Source organism: Tachysurus fulvidraco, chromosome 12, assembly GCF_022655615.1.
Source record: "Tachysurus fulvidraco isolate hzauxx_2018 chromosome 12, HZAU_PFXX_2.0, whole genome shotgun sequence".
Lineage (NCBI taxonomy): Eukaryota > Metazoa > Chordata > Actinopteri > Siluriformes > Bagridae > Tachysurus > Tachysurus fulvidraco.
The window spans coordinates 20,542,073-20,562,513 of NC_062529.1; the positions used below are offsets into that span (position 1 = coordinate 20,542,073).

The window sequence follows — 20,441 nt, forward strand, 5'->3', positions numbered from 1 at the left end:
CCAAAAATGCTTAATAAACATCTCATCAAAGTATTAACAAAAATGCGGCTTAATGTGTTTAAATGGAGTGTCTTCGATACACACAACAAACATTTACTGTAGAAACGATGACATGTTAGAACGAAAAGTTTATTGGAAACCTGGAATTTGTCTTACAATTACAACCATGAAAGGTTGACATGAAAACCTGAATGTTTTCTGTCCTCTCTGTTTCTAGTGAATCAGAAGTACAAAGGTCAGTTGGTTATGTGTGCTATGTTGCTCAGATGCACGCACAACGACTCATATTTGCACATTAAGTATATTTCAGACCTAATTTACCATTCTGTGAACAAACTGAAGTAGAAGATTATTTTACGGGAGAGATTTGGTGCAGGACTTGGCTTGTTTATATAAAAGACAAGAAGTACTTCCCTTTAGTATTGTAATATGATGAAAATATAAGCAATACTATGGCATAATGATCACAGAGAAATGCTTTCAATATAAAATGTTAGAAATGTTTCCATCTATGTGACTATTAACCACTGTGTATATTTATTTGAATATTAAAAGACATCTGTTCATTGTATTAATATAGTTACTCTCTGTCCCTATATATCTCTGATATACATTATCTCAATGATGCCAGTAGTAACAAACAAGGAATTGTGAAAACTAATGGCCAGGCCCCTGTATGCCTTTTAAGTTTTAACTGACTCGATTTATTGACTTTAATTACATTTTATTTGCATAGAGCTTTTTTATTCCTAATGAGCCAGCTAAAGAAGGGTCAGGAAATTTGTCAAGAAAAAAAGAAGAAACATTGAGATGAACCAGAGTGAAAGGGGAACCTGTCCTCTGAGCAGAAATAAAATAGGTCTGAGAAACAAATAAAATAGTAATAAAATAAAATACAATATAAGATAGAGTTATTTCTCTTTTTTACCTAAAGCTATAAAATGATGTAAATAAAGTTAATTTGTGGTTATGAAGGGCCCTCAGGCAATCAGATTCCAAGGCCTTACCATAAACTGCTCTGGCTTCATGACTGGTTACTACTACGTCTTCTTTTGTTAATACATGGTTAAAAAGACAAAGCATATTTCACTCACCAGCCACTTTAAAGTGACCTTGTTATTATCTTTACCTCTGCACAACAGTTTATTTACTTCACATTAATAAGTGTTGTATATTTTATATTATTCGTATAATATACTGTATATCAAAATCCACACCACTGTGCAATTTCCAACCCTTTTCTTAAACATTCTGTACAATTCTATTCAATTCAATTTTATTTGTTTATTTTTAACAATGCACAGTCTAACAAAGCATTACAGAAAAAAATATGAAATCGATATATACTTTTAAAATGTGGAAATACACTGGTGTATCTTTAATGAGCAAGCCAGGGATGACAGTGGCAAGTAAAAACACTTATGATGGAACCTTGAGCTGAACCATACACAAACTGGATCACATCCTTATCTCGGTAACACATTATACACTATTATAAATAATAACACAGTACAGATTAAATTGTGCTGCTCATACATGATTGGATAAATGGATTACTGTATAATTCAATTCAATTCAATTAAAATTTATTTGTTTTTACAATTGACATTGTCTCAAAGCAGCTTTACAGAACATAAACACAGAAAAAAAAGACTATTATAAAGAATAATATAAAGATTAATAGAATACAAATTTCAAGATAAATATTAGATATATTTAAATGTGTTTGTATTTATTCCCAATGAACAAGTCTGAGGAGACTCAGGTGACTGTGTTGAGGAAAAACTCCCTTGAAAGGTAAAGGAAGAAACCTTGAGAGGAACCAGAATCAATGGGGAACCTCATCCTCATCTGGGTGACACTGGAGGGTGTGATTATAAATATACAGTCTGATAAATGTTGTACAGATGCAAAAGACCACCTGGAGTTTGTATCTCCTCTTTTTTGTGTTTTTTCAGAACCCAGAATCAGAATCAGGTTTATTGGCCAAGTGAATGTTCACACACACACACACACACACACACACACACACACACACACACACACACACACACACACACACACACACACACAGGAATTCTGTTTCTTAAAACAATACTCTTTTTTGTGTTTTTTCAGAACCCAGAATCAGAATCAGGTTTATTGGCCAAGTGAATGTTCACACACACACACACACACACACACACACACACACACACACACACACACACACACACACACACACACAGGAATTCTGTTTCTTAAAACATACAGTAAATGCAAAATAATAAAGATATATTTCTGTTTTGTTTTTTTGGGGGGGGGGGGGGGGGGTTTCGCCCTCCAAAGCACGATAACCCCACATTTGTGTGTAGGAAGCCCCTCTGCCCCTGTGGTGAGGTGGTGGGCGTTACCTAACCTCCAAACGCCAGGGGTGTAGCCTTGCGTGCTTTGCTATTGGTTACTGAGGACCCCCTTTGATTGGACGCAATTCTGTTCGTCCCACTGTCGGGTCTCCCCCACTTTTATTCGGGCCTACCGTTGGACGTGATCACGTGATCCGCTGAATGCGTACGCGCCGGGGCCAGCAGTGAAGATGGCGGACGAGAGCGCAGACGGGGATTTGGAGCGGAGTGGCCAAGGCTGGGCGGTCGAGGACACGTTTTACGCTATGGAGGGTCTACAGGCGACGTTGCAGCACCTCGAGGTCGCCCTGAGGCAGCGGGACATCTCGGAGGCCTCGTCCACCGAGTACTGCGACAACTTCTGTGAGGTAAATAAAAAAAACAAACAAACGGCGAATTGTTTCACACAGCAGCAGCCAGCGGGCTAATGTTAGCTATCCGCTACTAGCTAACTAAACTATGCGTCTGCACGTGAAGGGAAGAAATGCACGTTTTATTTACAATCTGCTCTTGTTTATAATCCGTGCTGTGGTTCTAAATACGGACCGTTTCGGTATTTAACACATTATCGATGTAGTTTTGAAGAACAAAGTAGAATTTTTTAGGAACCGATGTGAAATGCGTTGGCCCTCAGATTTGTAGTGTCGTTTTCTGACTTTTTCTGTTTTAACTGACATTACGGAATGTCTTTTAATGCTAATCACGTGGACGTTTAGATGCCAAATGTAGCCTAATTTGTATTTTATAACGTGTGTGTGTATTTTTATTTATATATGTTTATTTATAAGGCAAGTTGGTCAGTACGAGTTGGATGACTGTGTCTGTGCATCATGTGATGGCCATCAGATTGTCTGTGTTCGATTTTCCCTTTGCATGGTGCAGGTACAACTTTCCAAAGTTCACTACGGCGTGTGTGTGTTCGAGAGAGAGAGAGAGAGAGTGTGTGAGAGAGAGATTAGTCACGTAGTGAGACAAGGTGCAGCTTAGATCTTCATGGTCGGTTTTGTAGAAGTTAAGATGAAATTTCCTCTTTTGTTTTTCTTTAGACAGCAAATCGAAAGTCAGACATTGCTCCAAAAAGCCAAAAGAAAATGTTTTGTGGCAAATGGCATACAGACATACAGGCTTTCAGCGTCCTGTCCTGTACGTGTGTGTATGTGACGAATACAATTTTATTTGATGTTTTTGTAGATATCTTACTCTGTTTTGTCTTGGGATTGGGATTATTCTTTTTAAAGTCGTGTTTTATTTTATTTATTTTTATCTTTTCAAATCATCGATTAAAACAAACTTTACATTTGGTGTGTAGAAAGGTGTTGTTTTTTTTAAGGTAGACCAGGTTTTGGAGAAAATATTTTAGAAAAGACATTGTGTTAAAAAAAATACACACTTTTTTAAAAATGTAATCGGTATTAGATTTAAGGCACGATCGGTTTATAATGAGATCTCTAAAAAAAAAAGAGAGAGAGAGAGAGGGAGAGATTTATAACTCTTACTATGAGAATTTATTCTGCTGAAAGAAGTTACCCCTGGAGTTACCCCTAAACTTTTTTTGCCTGTGATGTGTGTTATTTAAGCATGCATGTAAGTAACTGATTGTTAGGGAAATTGTTGGTTTATAGGTTTTGAGTGATTCACAGGCCTTCGTTTTTGGCTGACACGGTTTAAGTAGTCGCGTTTCAGATGGATTTCAGACTGTCCTTAGCCTTGGATGGCTTCCCTCGTAAAAGGAAGGGAAAAAAAACCCTCCCACATATGTGATTTCCTGTCTGAAAGGGTTCTGGCACTCAGCAGGAAAATTACTGCATGACTGAAGTACAGCTGCAAAGGAGCGACAAAAACATCATAAATTTATTTGCATGGTGCTGATGTATATTATTACTGTACTTGTTGAAATGGGTAAGTTCCTGTTTTCTCTTGCTACTGCAAAAAATCCCATTGAGTTAACAGTCCCTAAAAATAAAGTGTATTTGTTTAGAGCTTTATAAAGTGATGCACCATTTGTCTAAATGTTTAGGAAATCTAAGTATTTAGTGATTAAAAGTTGATCATGGGCTCTTAAACATCATCATGTCTGAAACAACGAATACTGTTCGAACTGTTACGCTAAAGTCTGACGTTGTAAAGGAAATGATATATGAGAATGGCCTTGTGTTTTTAAAAGCAGATTATAATGGTTAATCGACCATGAAGTACATTATAGAAATCAGAAACCATGAGCCGTAATGAAGCATCTATCAATTCTCACTCTTTATGGATGGATGATGGTGAGAATGAATAAAAAATCTGCACTTAACAAAGTGTAGATGTGTATGTGATAAGTAGGAAGTTGTATCGCCTTTAGTGAGTGTAGAAACAGTCGTGATCATGAGTTTAATGGGATTACAGGATGTAGTGCACATTTGTGTACGTGTAAGGGATTCAGCAGCAAGCAGATGCTGTTCTTGAATTGTGAGATTTTAGAAAACACTTCAGCAGCTCTGAACAGCCATACAGTAATTTCAGACGTTTTTGATGCACAGATCCAGATTGGTGACTTTTTCAGCAGGTGTCTCACTTCACGGGTGTCTCTGTAGGACAGATCCACTGAGATTACTACCTGATGTACCCCACCTGTTGCTTTTCATTGTGCAAAAAAATTACAGAAAGAGAAACAAGAACCTGCAGCAAAACTGATACTGTAAATAGTGCTGAGCATAATGATTGTGTAATATCAGTATTGTGATAGTGACACAATACAATGGAGATATTAGGCGAAAACCCCTGATGCCATTCTATAGTGGCTAAGAAGAACTTATAAAGCGCTGGCTTGACTCAATATGCTGTTTGTTTGTTTGGTTATGGAATGAATAGAGTACATTAAAATTTAATATAAAACGATTTCATGTTTGTTTGGTTGTCAAATTGAAGATGGCCAAGACTGTCATTGCATTCATAGGATATAGTTTTAAAACGAATACAGCAAATATTTGCATTGTTTTGTTTTTTTTTTAATCTGGCAAAAATCATACAAAAAAGCCCTAGTCTCCCAGGGGTGAACATTTTGACTTGATCCTTTTTGCAGTTTTTAAATAGACCTTTAAACAAGCATCATTAAATGGATCATCTATCTTCTCTCTCCACCAATCTCACTCCTAACAGTGTTCATCTTTGAACCTGGAGCAAACCCAGAAAGTGACTGTCATTTTATTGCTTCTCCTCTTTTTTAAATTTAATGACTGAAGCAATGTTATCAAGAAAATTATATCAGATTAATATTGTATTTAAATGTGAATATTGTGTGCTCCATGAAGCCAGCTTAATGTGAATGACTGGATAGCAGTGTGTGAATATTATGTGTTTTGAAAATACGTCATTATCATTCTATTTATAGTATTTATTTATCATATTATTTACTGACTTTTTTTTTTTTTTTGATATTTTTGCTTAGAGTTGACACGAACTTTTAAAAACGAGCTTACACCTTAAACTCAACTCCGCAATCTGTTCATTATTTCTAGCATGTAGGCCAAGCTTACGTGTGTGTGTGTTTGCACGTGTGTGTTGGGGTGGGGTGGGGGTGTGTGGTACAAAGTTATATTCTAGGGGGAAATTGCACCGTTACCCAAGGTACATCCGCTCTGATCCCGAAGGTCCAATCAGTGTACTACGTAGCAGATGGTTTGAGGTGAAAATGGTCAATCAGGGATTTCCTCATGTGCAGTCTCTTCTGAGTTTGGCAGCTCATTAGCTGCTCAGTGTTACAAAAGTACAGTGATGTAGAAGGATCAGATAATGGGTCATTGTTAGGAGTGCTAAATATGGATCTTTTTGGGTAGCAGTGTGTGTAGAGTGTATGGTGAATAATACATATTTAAATCATATGCCAATGATCAACTTGGTGTGGAGCTGAACCGGGGACCGATCTGACTCGATAGCAGAATTTAAGCATGCTAAATTACAGCGAGTGAGTTTTAGTGATTGAGTAAAACAGCTGAAATATATATTCCCAAAAAACAGTAATAAGAAATCAGGTGCTTTTAACAAGGCACATTATCACAATATATTTATAGAAATATATAAATTCCAGACATTTAATTGTAACTTTAGAAAGTTGCATTGGCCAGTGTTGAAACTTAAGTTTCAGAGGAAATGCGACTTCTTAATTTTCTGCCACGCTAAAACTTTCACGACTATTATAGCTGCTGTATAACAGCTGGTTTATTTTGGTATGCTCAGTTCATTTCCGGTACAGCTGAGTAATCATGTTTAATCAGTCCTTTCACTTGTTTCTGAGATGGTTTCACTCAATGTTGGACTCTCAGTTCTGATTAGTCAGAATTCATGTAAATTACCAGTGTTTTATTACGTTATATACAAATACAATGAGCTTGTTTTAATTTATTTTTTCTCTAGTTGTAACATCTTCTAATGCACTGTAATGTATAACCAGGTACAAACTGTTGATATAAGTTTTCTGTAAACTCTGTTTTGTCAACATTTAATATAAGCAGATAAAAATAATTATGCTGATTTTCCATTAAAACAAATGTTTTTGCTGGCAAATTTTTGTAGATTACATAGAATAAAATAGTTTGGGATGTGTGGTTATTGGAAAATGTTCAAGTTCATGGTGGCAACAGTGATTTTGCTTTACATTTTGTATCACATCGCTCTCATTGATTTTCATATAACATCATACCTTTCTCCTTTGTGTATCATACAGGAATGCATTAGCAATTCAAATACACAGAGTTTAATAATTTTATCACATTTATATTAAGTATGTAATGCTTGGGTAGGGAAGTTAATTAACGCATTGTTAATCGTTATTATCGAACTGGCCTGTATTGCTTTTAAATGCAGAACCAAAAAATAATAATTACTATTAATTGTAAAATAATTTTGCATCAGGTGCATTTCATTCATAGTCTCAGTGAATTTCAGTTTCACTAACCGTCTTTAGCTTTACACAAACGGTTTCTTGTTGTGAATAGAAAGCCTGTACATTTTCATTAAGGACCATGAGCACTAAGTCGGTTAAGTCGAATGAATATGTTTTGTATTTCTCCACAGGCTCTTGCGCACTATGCCGGGAGCCGGAACTCCGTAGAGCACGGACTCACGCTGCTGGAGGTCTACTGTCTGTCCATCAACTGCTTTGCATCAGCGAGGCCACACCTGACTGCCAGTTCATCCAGCGTGGCCCTCGTGCTGAAGAGACTTGCTCTGTAAGTACTCCTTTTTAGAGAACATCAGCACCACATGCTTGGATCGGTACTGTATCGTAGACTTGTTTCGGTTCCATTATTACTGGCTATTAAATTAGCCAGGGTTAAAACATCACAGCAAGATTGTGGGGTTTGTGAATTTAATTTCTCTCTCTCTCTCCCTCGCTTGCTTTCTTTTTCTTTTCTTTTTTTTATATCTGTTTTACAACATAAATAAATGAATTAAAATCCTCATCTGAATTCACCTGGATCATTTACAGGCAACCTTATCCTGTGTCTATGAGGTCAACCTAAACATTCATCACTTTTTTTTTCTCTATTACTGACTTTTGTTTTTGTTTCCCAGCATTGCCTAAATGCTGCGCTCTGTTCTGCTTTAATTAGGAGCTGCTTTGAATTGCTTCTGTCCGTACCTCAGAATGAGATCCCACTTGAAGCTTGGCTACAGTTTCATGGCTCTGTACAGGTAAGATGTGACCTGCACCGTTCTGTCCTTTTAAAAATGATATTGAAACCAGAAATGAAGATGCAGAAGGTAACAGCAGATCTGCATGAATTGAGTAAGCATTGGGGTGGAATACAGTGCTTCAGCACATCTCTAAGATGTGCCAGAACTTGCCTGAATGTAAAAAGCAAAAGAGAAGCCTCTTCAATGTTCAGTGAAAAGCTGAATAATGTAATCCGAATAGGACTGACCTACAAACCTTTTCTGCTCCTTTAGGTGTTATTTGGGGAAATCGACCTGCTCAGTCTTAGCACAGATTCTTCAGATTTATTACGATATAGAGAAAAGGACTGAATATAATTCTCCTAGAGGAAAACTGGGTTTAGTTTCTCAATAAACAAGCATGTAGCAACAATCCCAAGAAAAACAGGCAGTATATACAGTCTCATAACGAGCACTGTGGTCACACATGCTATTGGATAAACTTCAGTACTGTCTCTTTTGATCAGTGTATGTCTTTTTTTGCTGTGTTAGTTGGAGAAAAGTACTATTACCTTGTTTAGTAAACCTTTTGTGGATTCTGTCTTGTTAGGCTTACAATGACAATTTATTTATATAGCACAATTACTTACAACTTCTGTTGACCAATGTGCTTTCCATTAGGTCATTAAAAACAGAAAAACACAACAAACGACCAGAAAAATCGTTCAAGTAATAATGCCTTTAGCCTGAGAAGAGGCTTGTCTAATGGACAGTGGCAAGGCGTTCCAGATCTCCCTTGCACGATCTCCCTTGCACTTAAGCCTACACTTTGGGGTAAACAATAGATCCTGGTTGGAAGACCGAAGGGATCTATTGGGTTGATACTCAGTCAGTAATTCACTGAGATAAGAGGGGGCCAAACCATTCAGAGATTTATAAACGAGGAGCAAAATTTTAATACCACATATAAAATTAGCATTAGCACATGACAGCTGTCTAAAGTTGCTGAAATTAATTCAGTTAAATTAGGTCTAATCGGTGCATCAAATATGCCCTCGTTATTTAAAAATGCACCCGAACAAATGAGTCGATCACCCATGGTTTCAGACGATTTTTGTTGAGACACCAGAAGGCGTCTGTAGGTTTTGGTCAATGTTTTCAACGTGTGTGTATGCAGGCGGCGCATGAAGCTATGCTGGAGTACGGGAGCACAGACTTGCAGGCACTGGTGCAGATCACTGGAGAGGGCGGGGCATGGAGTAACCCCTCCCTCATCGCCCTTCTCACCGAGCAGCCCACAGAAGATGATGAATGTCAGTAGCTTTTATTTTACACTTATAGCTGCAGTGTGTAGATCAGTGTTTTTTTTTTTTTTTGTATCTGATAAAGGGCCATCCCTGGTTAATGCTTACGGGTATCAGTATATTGTTGCGCCTTTTCCCCCTGTTGCATTGTCTACAGTTGAAGTTCTCAAATTAAAATGAACATAAACCAGTCATTTAAATATCAGGCTCATTTATTTAAATGTGTAGAAAAATGGTTTGGTTATTGTAGTCATTAATCTTTCTGCTCACAGAACACACTTTCACTTCAATTTCTTTAAAGATTTATCAATAAATGTTTTTATTTTTGCAGCTATGTACATGTAGAAACCAAACTAATTCCTTCACTCTTACAAAGGGTTTCTCTTTTACAACTGCAAACTGATAATCTGTTTGTTTTTATCAGTGAATGCCTACCTGGGTCTGGAGGGAGGAGACTTTTTGGAGATGAGGATCAAACATCTGGAGAAAGTAGGAGAAGTTGAGAAGGCTCTAATCCTTACTAAAGCCTGTGCCAACTGCAGCATGTTGCCCAATCAGGCCACCTTTCGCCAAACTTATGTTACACAGCTCTGTCAGCAACTGCCCAGTGAGGAGGCCATTCTAGAGGTAACTAACTCTGTCATTTCATATAATAGTATGACTGAAAGGCTTAGTGCTTATAGTCTTAATGCACTTTCATTCTCATACAAGCAAACATGCAACTAACAGCAGTTGTGTTGAGAGCGCTCTTTTTTTGCATGCGGGATATGTGTGACAACACTGACCACAGCTTGCAGGTTGTATTTTCATGCTGCTGAATGTGAAATGGTGAGAGTTGCATGTAAGGCACTATTTAGGGCATGTAACATGATTGTCATATGGAGTAGAAATTAATTTGAGTTTTCGTCTAGCTGTGTGTTGGAGTTTAAATAAATGACACAATATTTCCCTCTTTAGACATGTTGATGCTAGATGGTGAGTGACAGCTGCATTAATATTAATGGTGGGGTCTCCATTGTTTGAAAGCCAATGTTGACACATAAAATCACCAAAACAAACACGCCCCTAACCCACGGCCCCATCCCTGTATTGATAGCTCCTCCCACGCATACATGCATAACCCAGGCAACTACTGGAAAGAAATGTGTCTATCATAGCTGGGAAGGGAAGAACAATACGATTGCAGATAAACAAACAAGCAAAAATGACACAGAAGCATAATCGTGTAAAGGACGGCATATATTAGTTCTGTGAAACAAAGCAAAAACAACGTTACTCACCTATTGAGAAGGAAAAAAGCGCCTCGCCGTCTAAAGTAAAGCCACATATTCACAGATTGGAGTTTCCCGAGTCAATAACTCCTGAGCTAAACTCTGTTACTACACAAAACACAGTTGTAGCTGCCTCATTACTACAATTACATTACTACGATAGAAAAGAGGTGTTATTTGTGTAGTAACAGCGTTTAGCTCAGGAGTTATTGACTCAGGAAACTCCAATCTGTGAATATATGGCCAACTTCCTGCTCCTTCAGTTCTCTCCAGCGCTGGAAAGCTGGTCCTATATTAACACGTCCTACTTCTTGCCTTATCGTAATCCTTTCTTCTTGTCGATGTTAAAACCGCTTTCTGCTAATGTCACACATGCGCACTGAACACTCTCTCCGCCCATATTGACAAGACCTGCCCCTTTCTGCTCATTGGCTACACGTTAGTTTTGATTTTTGTTTAGTTTGTCAACCCAACGCAGTTTTCTGAAGCATTTCTCAAACATTGGAGACCCCACCTTTAAGTGTATAAAAGTTTGTCCAGGAAGCATACAACTGTAGTTTTGCAGTAAATACTATCTGCCACATTGAATTAGTTGGAGCTGGGTCATATTCAGTGGTACATTTTGTAAAGGCAGTAAAAACTTTGTGTAGGTGTTATTTGGTAAAGTGCAGTTTAGCAAGGACTCCTCCAGTGCGGCCATCCCATACTGCCCATGTGTCCATCATGTTAATACACTTGTCTCATTTTTGGTTAGATTTCCAGATTGGATGGCAAGGATGTTTTGGACATCATTTGCAATATGGAGACAGAAGGTGATGAGAACACAGCCTTCATCCTTTGCACCACCTACTTGACACAACAGCTGCAGAAAGGAAGCCTTTACTGCTCATGGTGTGTTAATAACTTTGAGCTGCACAGATATTCACTTGTAATGTGAATTTGAAGATTGTGTTGTTAAATGAAATATGGATTGTTTGTCTCTCTTGTTTATTCTCTTTAGGGAGTTGACACTCTTTTGGAGTAAGCTGCAGAGGAGGCTTGATGGTTCTTTTAAATCGTTCCTAGAACGTTGCCTCCAGTTTGGAACCATAGCAAAGACTGTCTACCATCTGCTGTACCTTATTCGAGTAATTCAGACTGAGGTGAAGAATTGTTCCTTTACATTTATGGGTTTCTTCTTTGTTTATCAGCTTTAAACAATTGAATGTCCCCTTAATTCTCCTTTCTCTGTCTTCTCCCCAGTACCAGGTAATGCATCCTGGTCTGGCAGTATCTGTTGAACTTTGTGTGAAAGCCCTTCAGCTTCCAAGGCAAGAGTATCCAGAAACCAAAACCAGTGTCTGCAAAACTGTGGCTTGTCTTCTCTTGGATGATTTAGAGGTGTTGCGAGCATCCCAGCTTACAGAATTCTTTTTAAGCCCATCTCCAGAGGTGTTTGTTGGTCTGGAGGATCTTTACAAGCGGCCCGATCAAAAGTACGACGAGGAGAATGCTATAATCCCAAATTCACTACGCTGTGAACTACTGCTTGCACTCAAAGCCCTCTGGCCATGTGACCCAGAGTTCTGGGACTGGAAGACTTTAAAGTACTACTGTACGAATTTGCTTGGGCTGGAACCTGATGAAGACGACGGTCCAGGGTTGGAACATGCCCATGGTGTGCCAACTGGGGTGAACAGAGAGGAGGAAGAAGAAAAGCATGAGGATGAAAAATGCAGCAGCTCTGAAGAGAAGAATGAGCAGCACAAGGAAGATGAGGGGTTGTTGCAAAAGAAAAGATCAAAAATGCTTCTTTGGACTTCGGATAGATCCAAAAGGTGGCTTCAGTACAAAGTACGTTGTGAGATATGCCAGAAGGAGGTGATTGAGTCACGGTTGTGCCACCATGCAAGAAAGCATGTGGAGAACGGCGTGTGGACGTGTCCTGTATGCCTGCAAAAATGCACAAACCGAGACGAGTTTGTGCCACATTCCAAAACACACCTCCAAATGCCTGCATACCATTTGAAAAGGAAGAAAGTTAAAAATAAGATGAAAAGTGAGCCAAAGTCGGAAACTAGTGAATACGACTTGGAACCCGGTGAGATACACTTCGACACGTCCTCTGGTGTAATAGAGCATGTATTGGAGCCAACTGCCACCGTGCCTAATATGGAAGCAGGTGACGATTATATCACGTTTGATTACATCAATATTCACTATAAGTTACAAGATCGTGAGGTTTATGTATGTCCTGCTACTGACTGTTCAAAACATTTCAAACTTTTCAAGTACTTGGGTGTTCACTTGAAGAATGATCATGATGATGCGGACCCAAATGTCAGACATTACTTTGAGATGAGTAATCGTCGAGAGAAATGCACGTTCTGTCGGCGGACGTTTATCACGGCCTATCACAACCAGATGCACCGGCGCACACATTACGGAGATTGTCCTTACGTGTGTGTAGTTGCAGGTTGCAATTCTCGTTTTGAAACAATCAACAAACTCATCATGCACAAGCACAAACATGGCTTTCGCCTGTCTTACCACTGCGAACTAAAAGGTTGTAGCCTCTCCTTTTGTGACCTGGGTCAGCTGTTCCACCATGAGGCTCAACACTACCGAGATGCAGCATACACCTGCACCAGCCCAGGCTGCAAGAAGTTTTACTTCTCCCGTCAGGAATTTCTGAAGCATATAAGCAGCCATGGTATCACCTTTACAGAAAAGGACTTTGAAGCCCAGAGGAAAGCCAGAAGGAAACTTTTGTTGCCTCTTATAAAGGAGGATGATTCCTCTTCTGATCCAAAGGATACTTTTGACCAGTGTTTAAATGGTGGACAAACAAACCTGTCCTCACCAGAACACCTGGAAAGCAAAGACTCAAAGTGTGTGTTGACTTGTGTAGCTGTGTGTTTTGATGGTAAAAAATTCACATGTGGCTTAGAAAAATGTGGAAGGACATTCAGCAATGCCAGAGAGATCCAAAAGCACTTGAAAATTGTCCATCCCGGCCAGTTTAAAAATGAAAATATAGTATGCAAAACAATGGAAAATGAAAAGCACTCAAAGGCTAAACCTGTGAAAGAGCATAACGGTCAAGATCAAGGTCCTACAAAAGGATCTGGTGAAGAACCAGCAACAGATTCTGCACTGTGTGATACAACACCTTTAGCACTTAGTAGTCCTACTTGTCACACCGAACTGGCTGGTGCATTGGCTGAAATTGTGCTTGGGCTTAATCAATTAAGTTTGAATTCTACTACACCGACGAAAATAAATAGTAGTTCACATGCTTCAGGATCTAAAGTGCTACAGGTGACCTGTCCTAAAACTGTGAATGCTATCTCGCAAACCAAAGTAACAGAAAGCAAAGCTGAGTTAGGGTCTCCCCAAGCAACTGCTGATCTAGTGAGACAGCAGTCGAAGTCTCAACCACCTCACAAGGCAGAATCGCCCCCAACTTTGTCGACGAATCCCAATTTTACTTTCAATACATCGGAAAACAAGCTGCACGTAAGCAAACCTTTCACTTGTGAAGTTGAAGGCTGCATCTATGGAAGTGTTACTAGCCATGCATTGATGCAGCACTATATCAAAAAGCATAATTATAGTGATGAGAAGGTGAAACGGATGGACATTTTCAACCCACTCAAGTTTAAGCCTTTTAAATGCATCCTTTGTTCTAGGGATTACAAAGAAAAGAAAGAGCTGAAAGCCCATTTGCTGCAGAAACATGATTTGAGCAAGGATGTGGCAGAGCAAATTCTGTGCTCTTTTGCTGGGAAGGTGGGTGATTCGCTGCCGAATGCTCTGAAGACACTGGAGGTTCAGACTGACAAAAAGGAAGTGCCTACTGGGAAGAACTGCCTTCTGAATGCAGACCACTGTGTATGGAAAGGCACTGCTGAGACAAATAATGGGGCAGTTGCGTCTAAACACAGGAGTTTGAAGGGTAACCTTTCACAGAAAGGCAGATCTGAGACCAAACCAGACATGGATGAAGCCTCAATGAACAGGAGGGTTAGTAAAAGATTGAGGACAAGAGTAAAACCAGACGAAGACAAACCATATTTGTGTTTACATAAGGGCTGTGGTGCTGGCTTCACAAAGAAGTTCAACCTTCTCCGCCACCTACAGGTTGTACATTACCATCGCTCCAATCTTTGTTGGCAGAAGACTTTTCCTTGTAAGCATGATGGGTGTAATAAGCGGTTTAATCATCTATCCAGTCTGAACCGACATTACCACAAAGTCCATCCGGTATCAGAGGATCCCATTCCAAGATTCAAGTGTACCCATCCCAAATGCAATGCAACATACCACCTAAAGAGCAGTCTTGTCCGCCACACCAATCTAATGCATCAGAATCCGATTCCACGGAATTCCACGACTCCAGCTTCAATCTGCAAATTCAAAGAGGTCTATAGGCGCTGTGACCCCACCGATCCCCTTGTGGTGCTTTTACAAAGTACACACAAGAGAGAGAGATCAAATAATGGCTGCCAAAAAAAACTGATCATCACATCCAGTTCTCAGTCTCTGAATGTCCAACAATTAAGATGCTCCCCTAAAGCTGAAGAGAATGGTGAGCATGCTGAGGAAACCCCAGAGGAAGAACAAGTTGTCAAATGCTTAAAGCCAAAGACAAAAAAGGGCGGGTTTGCATACCGAACACCCGAAGAGGCTTTGCAGATGTGCCAAGACCGCTGCTTATCAGAGGCTTATCCATGCATGGTACAGAGCTGCAATTCTGTGGTATCTAGCAAACGGAGCCTGCACCGTCATTACAAAATGTGTCACAAAATGCTTCGTGCCAGGCTGACCAAAAACAAAGACACGTTATTTTATACTGCTGAGCAACTAGAAGTACTGATACAAAAGAAATCGACGGTATCTGCTTTGCCAGATTCAGACAGGGCTCCTAATGGGGTCCTCAAAATGGAGTATCAAGCCGAGAACTCTGGGGTGCCACACCATCCCATGAGCCTCCATTCTATCAAAAACGAACAAATGAAACACGAGGCATCTCCCTCAAGGGATCCACCTCCAGATTGCAGCCTAATTATCGGTGCAGATGATGTGCTTTATGGGGAGTCTAATGGCCATGCTGAAAAGCTTGGTGACACTGAGGACCAAACTCGGGTGGAGCGAACAAAAAACGACTCCCCTGCCCCTCCTCTTGTGCCCCCTCCGCCTCTTGACCTTTCTCCGCCATCTACCCTTAGAATAAACGTCAACCATGCTTCCCTGGATCCTTTAAACCGAGAGAGCAAGGCTGTTAGTGTTCCTGCTACCATCTATATACACACAAATGCTTCTTTGACACGTCAGCCCCTAAGGGGGAAAAATTCTGAACTCTCTGAGCCATTACCTACAGCACCTCATGCAATGTCTCAAAAAGATGGCATTGTACCCAATCTAGGTCAAAGACCATTCGACATGGCGGCTTATAAGCCACTGGGGTTCGAGTCCTCCTTTTTAAAATTCATACAGGAGAAGGAAGAGAACTCTCAGTTTGACCCGCTGCGGACGGTCGCAGTCTTGAACCCCTGCTATAAATCCGATGCTACTCGCCGCCATGGTTCCTTTCGGCACAATTACTCTGTCAAGGAGAACAACTTGAGACGATCCAGCATCGGCCACACTCGGATGTCACACTTGTCTCCCCTGAAGTCCTTGCTTTCCACAGAAGAATGTAGCTCTATCCAAAACCTCCGTTTTATCTTGGAAAGGGCCTTAATGGGCTGTGGTGACCAGGCAATAAAGCAGCTTCAGTTCCTCAAGCCTGTGGTGGTCCTGGAAAGACCCAAGTCATCTGCTCCCCTGCTTGATCTTCTGCCCTCTGAAACACAAGCATAAACTGTGCAAACTGCTACTTAGGACTGTGTAGAGTGTTTTTAGTTTCCTTTTTGTTTTTGGTGATTCAAAATACTTCCACCAGTATTTTTTAAGTATCATTATTACCACTTGGTTATTTGCCGACCTGCCAAGGTGACGTACCTTGATTTCCTTATCAGTCACATGTTTATATGTGTCAGAAAGAGCAAATAAAAAAAATCTGGGAATTCAGTTGCAAAAGTGTTCTTGTTATTTAGACCTGACTTCATTTTACACACTTCCATGAGAGGTATCTGTTTACAAGAGAAATCATTTAAAGGGATTGGATATTTATCATATTGTTGCCAAAATAAATAATTCTATGATGTTTGAACTATAGAAAATGACACTTTTTTTTTTTAGTATGTGCAGGTATGTATTACATTTGTACAGACGTATTGAACAAAGCAGCACAAAGAATCCTTGGTTATTTCCTGGGTTTTCTCCTACCTCCTATAATAAATGCCCTTGGGTAGATTAAAGCTAATTTGTGGTATGTGTGAATGTGGGTGTGCAATTATTCCTACAATGGACTGCTGTCTCAGCCTGGAAGTGTCCTTGTGTCCATGCTCCTTGTTCCAACAAGAGGTTACTGGTGAATGAACACTTCTGTAGAAAGTGTACTTTTATGTGCATGTGCATAATACTAATCTTTACAGATCATCAAACTGGATTTGCTGGACAGAAGTACTGGTGCAGTCACACAGCTGAGTTCCTTCCCTCAGAAATTACCTGTCTGAATTGTCCATTAGGAGACAGGTGGGGTTGCACTAGATCTATGGGAATTAAACCATTAAAGAAAGAAGAATCCTAGTGCTGTTTTGAAGCGGTCAGCTTATTATATGGATTCATATAAAGAAGAAACAGGTTTAATGACCACTGACCTTACTGAGTTTGATAGATGCATTTCCACCGCACTTTTATGTAAGCTGTCCAAATTTCAGTCAATTCATCAGCCGTAGTTGTTTAAACTGAAATGAAACTTATGGGCCACTTGAAAAAGCAATGAATGTCAAAATTCCAGATTTGTTTAGCCTTTATTTTATTTGTATTGTATCCTTCACTTTACTGGATTGCTGGCTGTATTTGATGTTTTATTTGATGAGTGATGTAACGAAAAGGTAACGACATACGTTGGACTATATCATTACCTGAATGGTAGCTTTTTCACGGCTGTAAAACGTATAGTTATAGCTGATTCATTTCTAAGTGAAGGGTTAGGGTTTAGAACTGAGAAATCAAACCTCTAATGGCTGTGCTCTCAAAGGACAACTCTGACACTTCTCCCTACACACACGTACGCATACCATATGAGGCTTTGGCACTTCAACCAGCAAAATGAATCATTTCATTCGATCATTTAATAAAGATCTAATAAAGGTTAGAAGGATGGAATAGTTCATCAAGGCTGTCTGTATTGTTGTATGTTTTATTTATACCTGCTGTCTTCATTTATGAAGGAGTGATTAGAGCTCCTGTGCTACGTCAGGTTTCTGTTCATACTGATTTTCCAGTTTGCTGTCTGTCTTTTCTAATGAAAAAAAAAAGTTCATCTGTGTGAAAGACCTTGTATGTTGACTTTCTTTGAACATCTGAGCACTAGTAGTGAACCGAGATTCTCACAAAACTCTCAATTAAATTCATATCGATTCACTGTCTCATATTTAAGTTTGCCTGTAACTTAATCTCAAGTTTAACTGCTGATGAAAGTTGTAAGATGGACTTCCACTACATTCAGGGTGTATAACTGCCCTGTGGTAATAAAGCCATGATAAAGCAGTAATAGATGATGATAAAAAATTAATTTGAAATGTAAATTAGATGAGATTACTTAATTATACTGAAATTCAGGTGATTGTTGTGTAGCTTGATATAGAGAGTTGCAACCTTGTTCACAAGTACTGGGTCTGAAAGGGTTTCGTTTTAACAAATGCAAACTTATTGTAACCGTGTCCTCATCTTATCAGTCACCTCCTGCACATGTCTGAAGGTCACATGAATATAAAGCTCTGTGACTCCAATCAGTCAACAAAAATAACACTGTTAAAATAACACATTGTTAATATGGTCGTAATGGTACGAAATCTCTCTGCCTCACCAAATATTGGTGCTACAAGAGGTGGAAATGGTGGAACTCTCAATTTTTTTAAAACAATAAATTCTAAAGACAATTGATCCTTTATTTGTTTGCACTTGACTGTTTTATAGGGTAAGTCTACTGGGAGAAGTCCCACTGAATGTGGACCATCTCATTACATAGTGTGTGTCTGTGTTAGTGTGATAACAGCACTTCCTGAGTGGTGTGTAGAAATAAAAGTGTTTTTACACCCCGGGAGATGCTGAGATATAAACCTCAAAATAATTGTTGTGGAACGAAAAATACTGATATGACGATTTTAAAACTCACCTATGCTATTTATCTCTTTTTATCGTTCTCTTTTTTTTACACTTGAACTGCATATAAATGTCATACTCACACTAAAACAGGCATATTCTTTTTCGACTTTTCCCACTAGGGGTCACCACAGTGAATCATCAGTTTCCACATAACTCTATCCTCGGCATCCTCTACTCTCACACCAATTACCTTCATATCCTCTTTTAACACATCCATATATCTCCTCTTTATCCTTCCCTTTTGACCTCTTACCTGCAGCTCCATCTCCAACATCTTTCTATCAATATAACCATCTCCCTCCTCTGTACATGTCTAAACCATCTCGATCTATCCTCTCTGTCCTTGTCCCCAAAACAGCCAATCTGAGCTGTCCCTCTGATGTGCTCGTTCCTAATCCTGTCTATCTTCGTCACTCCTAAAGAGAGCCTCATCATCCTCATCTCTGCTACCTTCATGTCTGCCTCATGTCTGTTCCTCACTGCTACAGTCTTTAACCCATACGGCAGAGCTGCTCTCACTACTGTCTTCTACACATTTCCTTTGATTCCTGCTGACACTCTTCTGTCACACGTCACTCCCGACACTTTACTCCACCCACTCCATCCCACCTGCACTCGCCTCTTCACCTCTTTTCCACACTCCCCATCACACTGGATGGTTGACCCCAAATCCTGCACCTTGACCTCAGCCCCCTGTAGCCTCACTGTTCTACTTCCCTGCCTCTGGTTCATAATTCAGTCATATACTAAATATCTTATATCTACATACTTCTATCTACATTGTACACAGCAAGTTGTCCACTAGAGGGCATCTTTGGCAGATGCCCTTTGTCCAGAGAGACGTGTTTCACTCATTTTATACAGCTCAGTATATACAGACGGAACATTGCTGTAAACAATTTAGCTCTTTGCGTATTTCTCTGATTATATTTTAATACTACTCCGTGTTATTATAGTATTATTAGTTTAAAGTGCTTTGTTTTGTACTGATAAACAACATGAATCTCTTGTCATGGCAGTGTGTTCAAGTCTGGGATAAAAGCTGTGTATGTTTAAGCTTCGACTCACACCTGTAAAACCTGAGGAAGTGGAAAGCCAGTGTGTTCATCTGCGCTGATCAGCTGAACCACAAGGGGGTGCAGGTTATAGTGATCTTTCCATGGGTACAGGTGCTGGTGTTACACCTGTGGGAAAATCACTAACTCATTGCTCTGAAAGTTTTTCGATTAGATTTAATCATCGGTTTTGTTGCCGTTTTATACAGCATTCAATCAATAATGTATTATTAATGATCTTTACAATGAATGCTTGTGGTCTGTTTACAGTAAGCTTCAGTTGCTGATTCAGATAAGGTCTTGATGCTCATGTCCAGCATCTCCTTACCTCAACACACTCCTTGGGGTTTATATTTCCTCACGCAGCCTATGTTCAGTTATCCAGAGACCCCTGATAGTATCTACTCAAAGAGGCACAAGGTTCTAGTCCAGAACCTTCTAACTGACTGCCGCTGATGTTAAAACCTCACAAAAACAAATAGCACTTTCATAGTTACAAACATTAATCACAAATGATGTCTATATTTGTGC

The 20,441-nt window shown here is 39.5% G+C and overlaps 1 protein-coding gene across 2 annotated transcripts; it reads left to right on the forward strand.

The window, feature by feature from the left end:
- Positions 1-2,337: 2,337 nt before the first annotated feature.
- rlf (RLF zinc finger) lies at positions 2,338-16,650 on the forward strand. Of its 2 annotated transcripts, XM_047821347.1 has the most exons (9): positions 2,338-2,752; positions 7,440-7,594; positions 7,855-7,878; positions 7,979-8,060; positions 9,199-9,334; positions 9,750-9,952; positions 11,351-11,487; positions 11,597-11,738; positions 11,839-16,650. In XM_047821347.1, exons 1-9 carry the CDS (start codon positions 2,576-2,578, stop codon positions 16,438-16,440), a joined length of 5,658 nt encoding a protein of 1,885 aa, XP_047677303.1. In that variant the 5' UTR covers positions 2,338-2,575; the 3' UTR covers positions 16,441-16,650. The 2 variants fall into 2 exon arrangements, with proteins under 2 accessions (XP_047677303.1, XP_026998814.1); XM_027143013.2 differs by lacking the exon at positions 7,855-7,878 and having other exon boundaries at positions 2,339-2,752.
- The last annotated feature ends 3,791 nt before the right edge of the window (positions 16,651-20,441 follow it).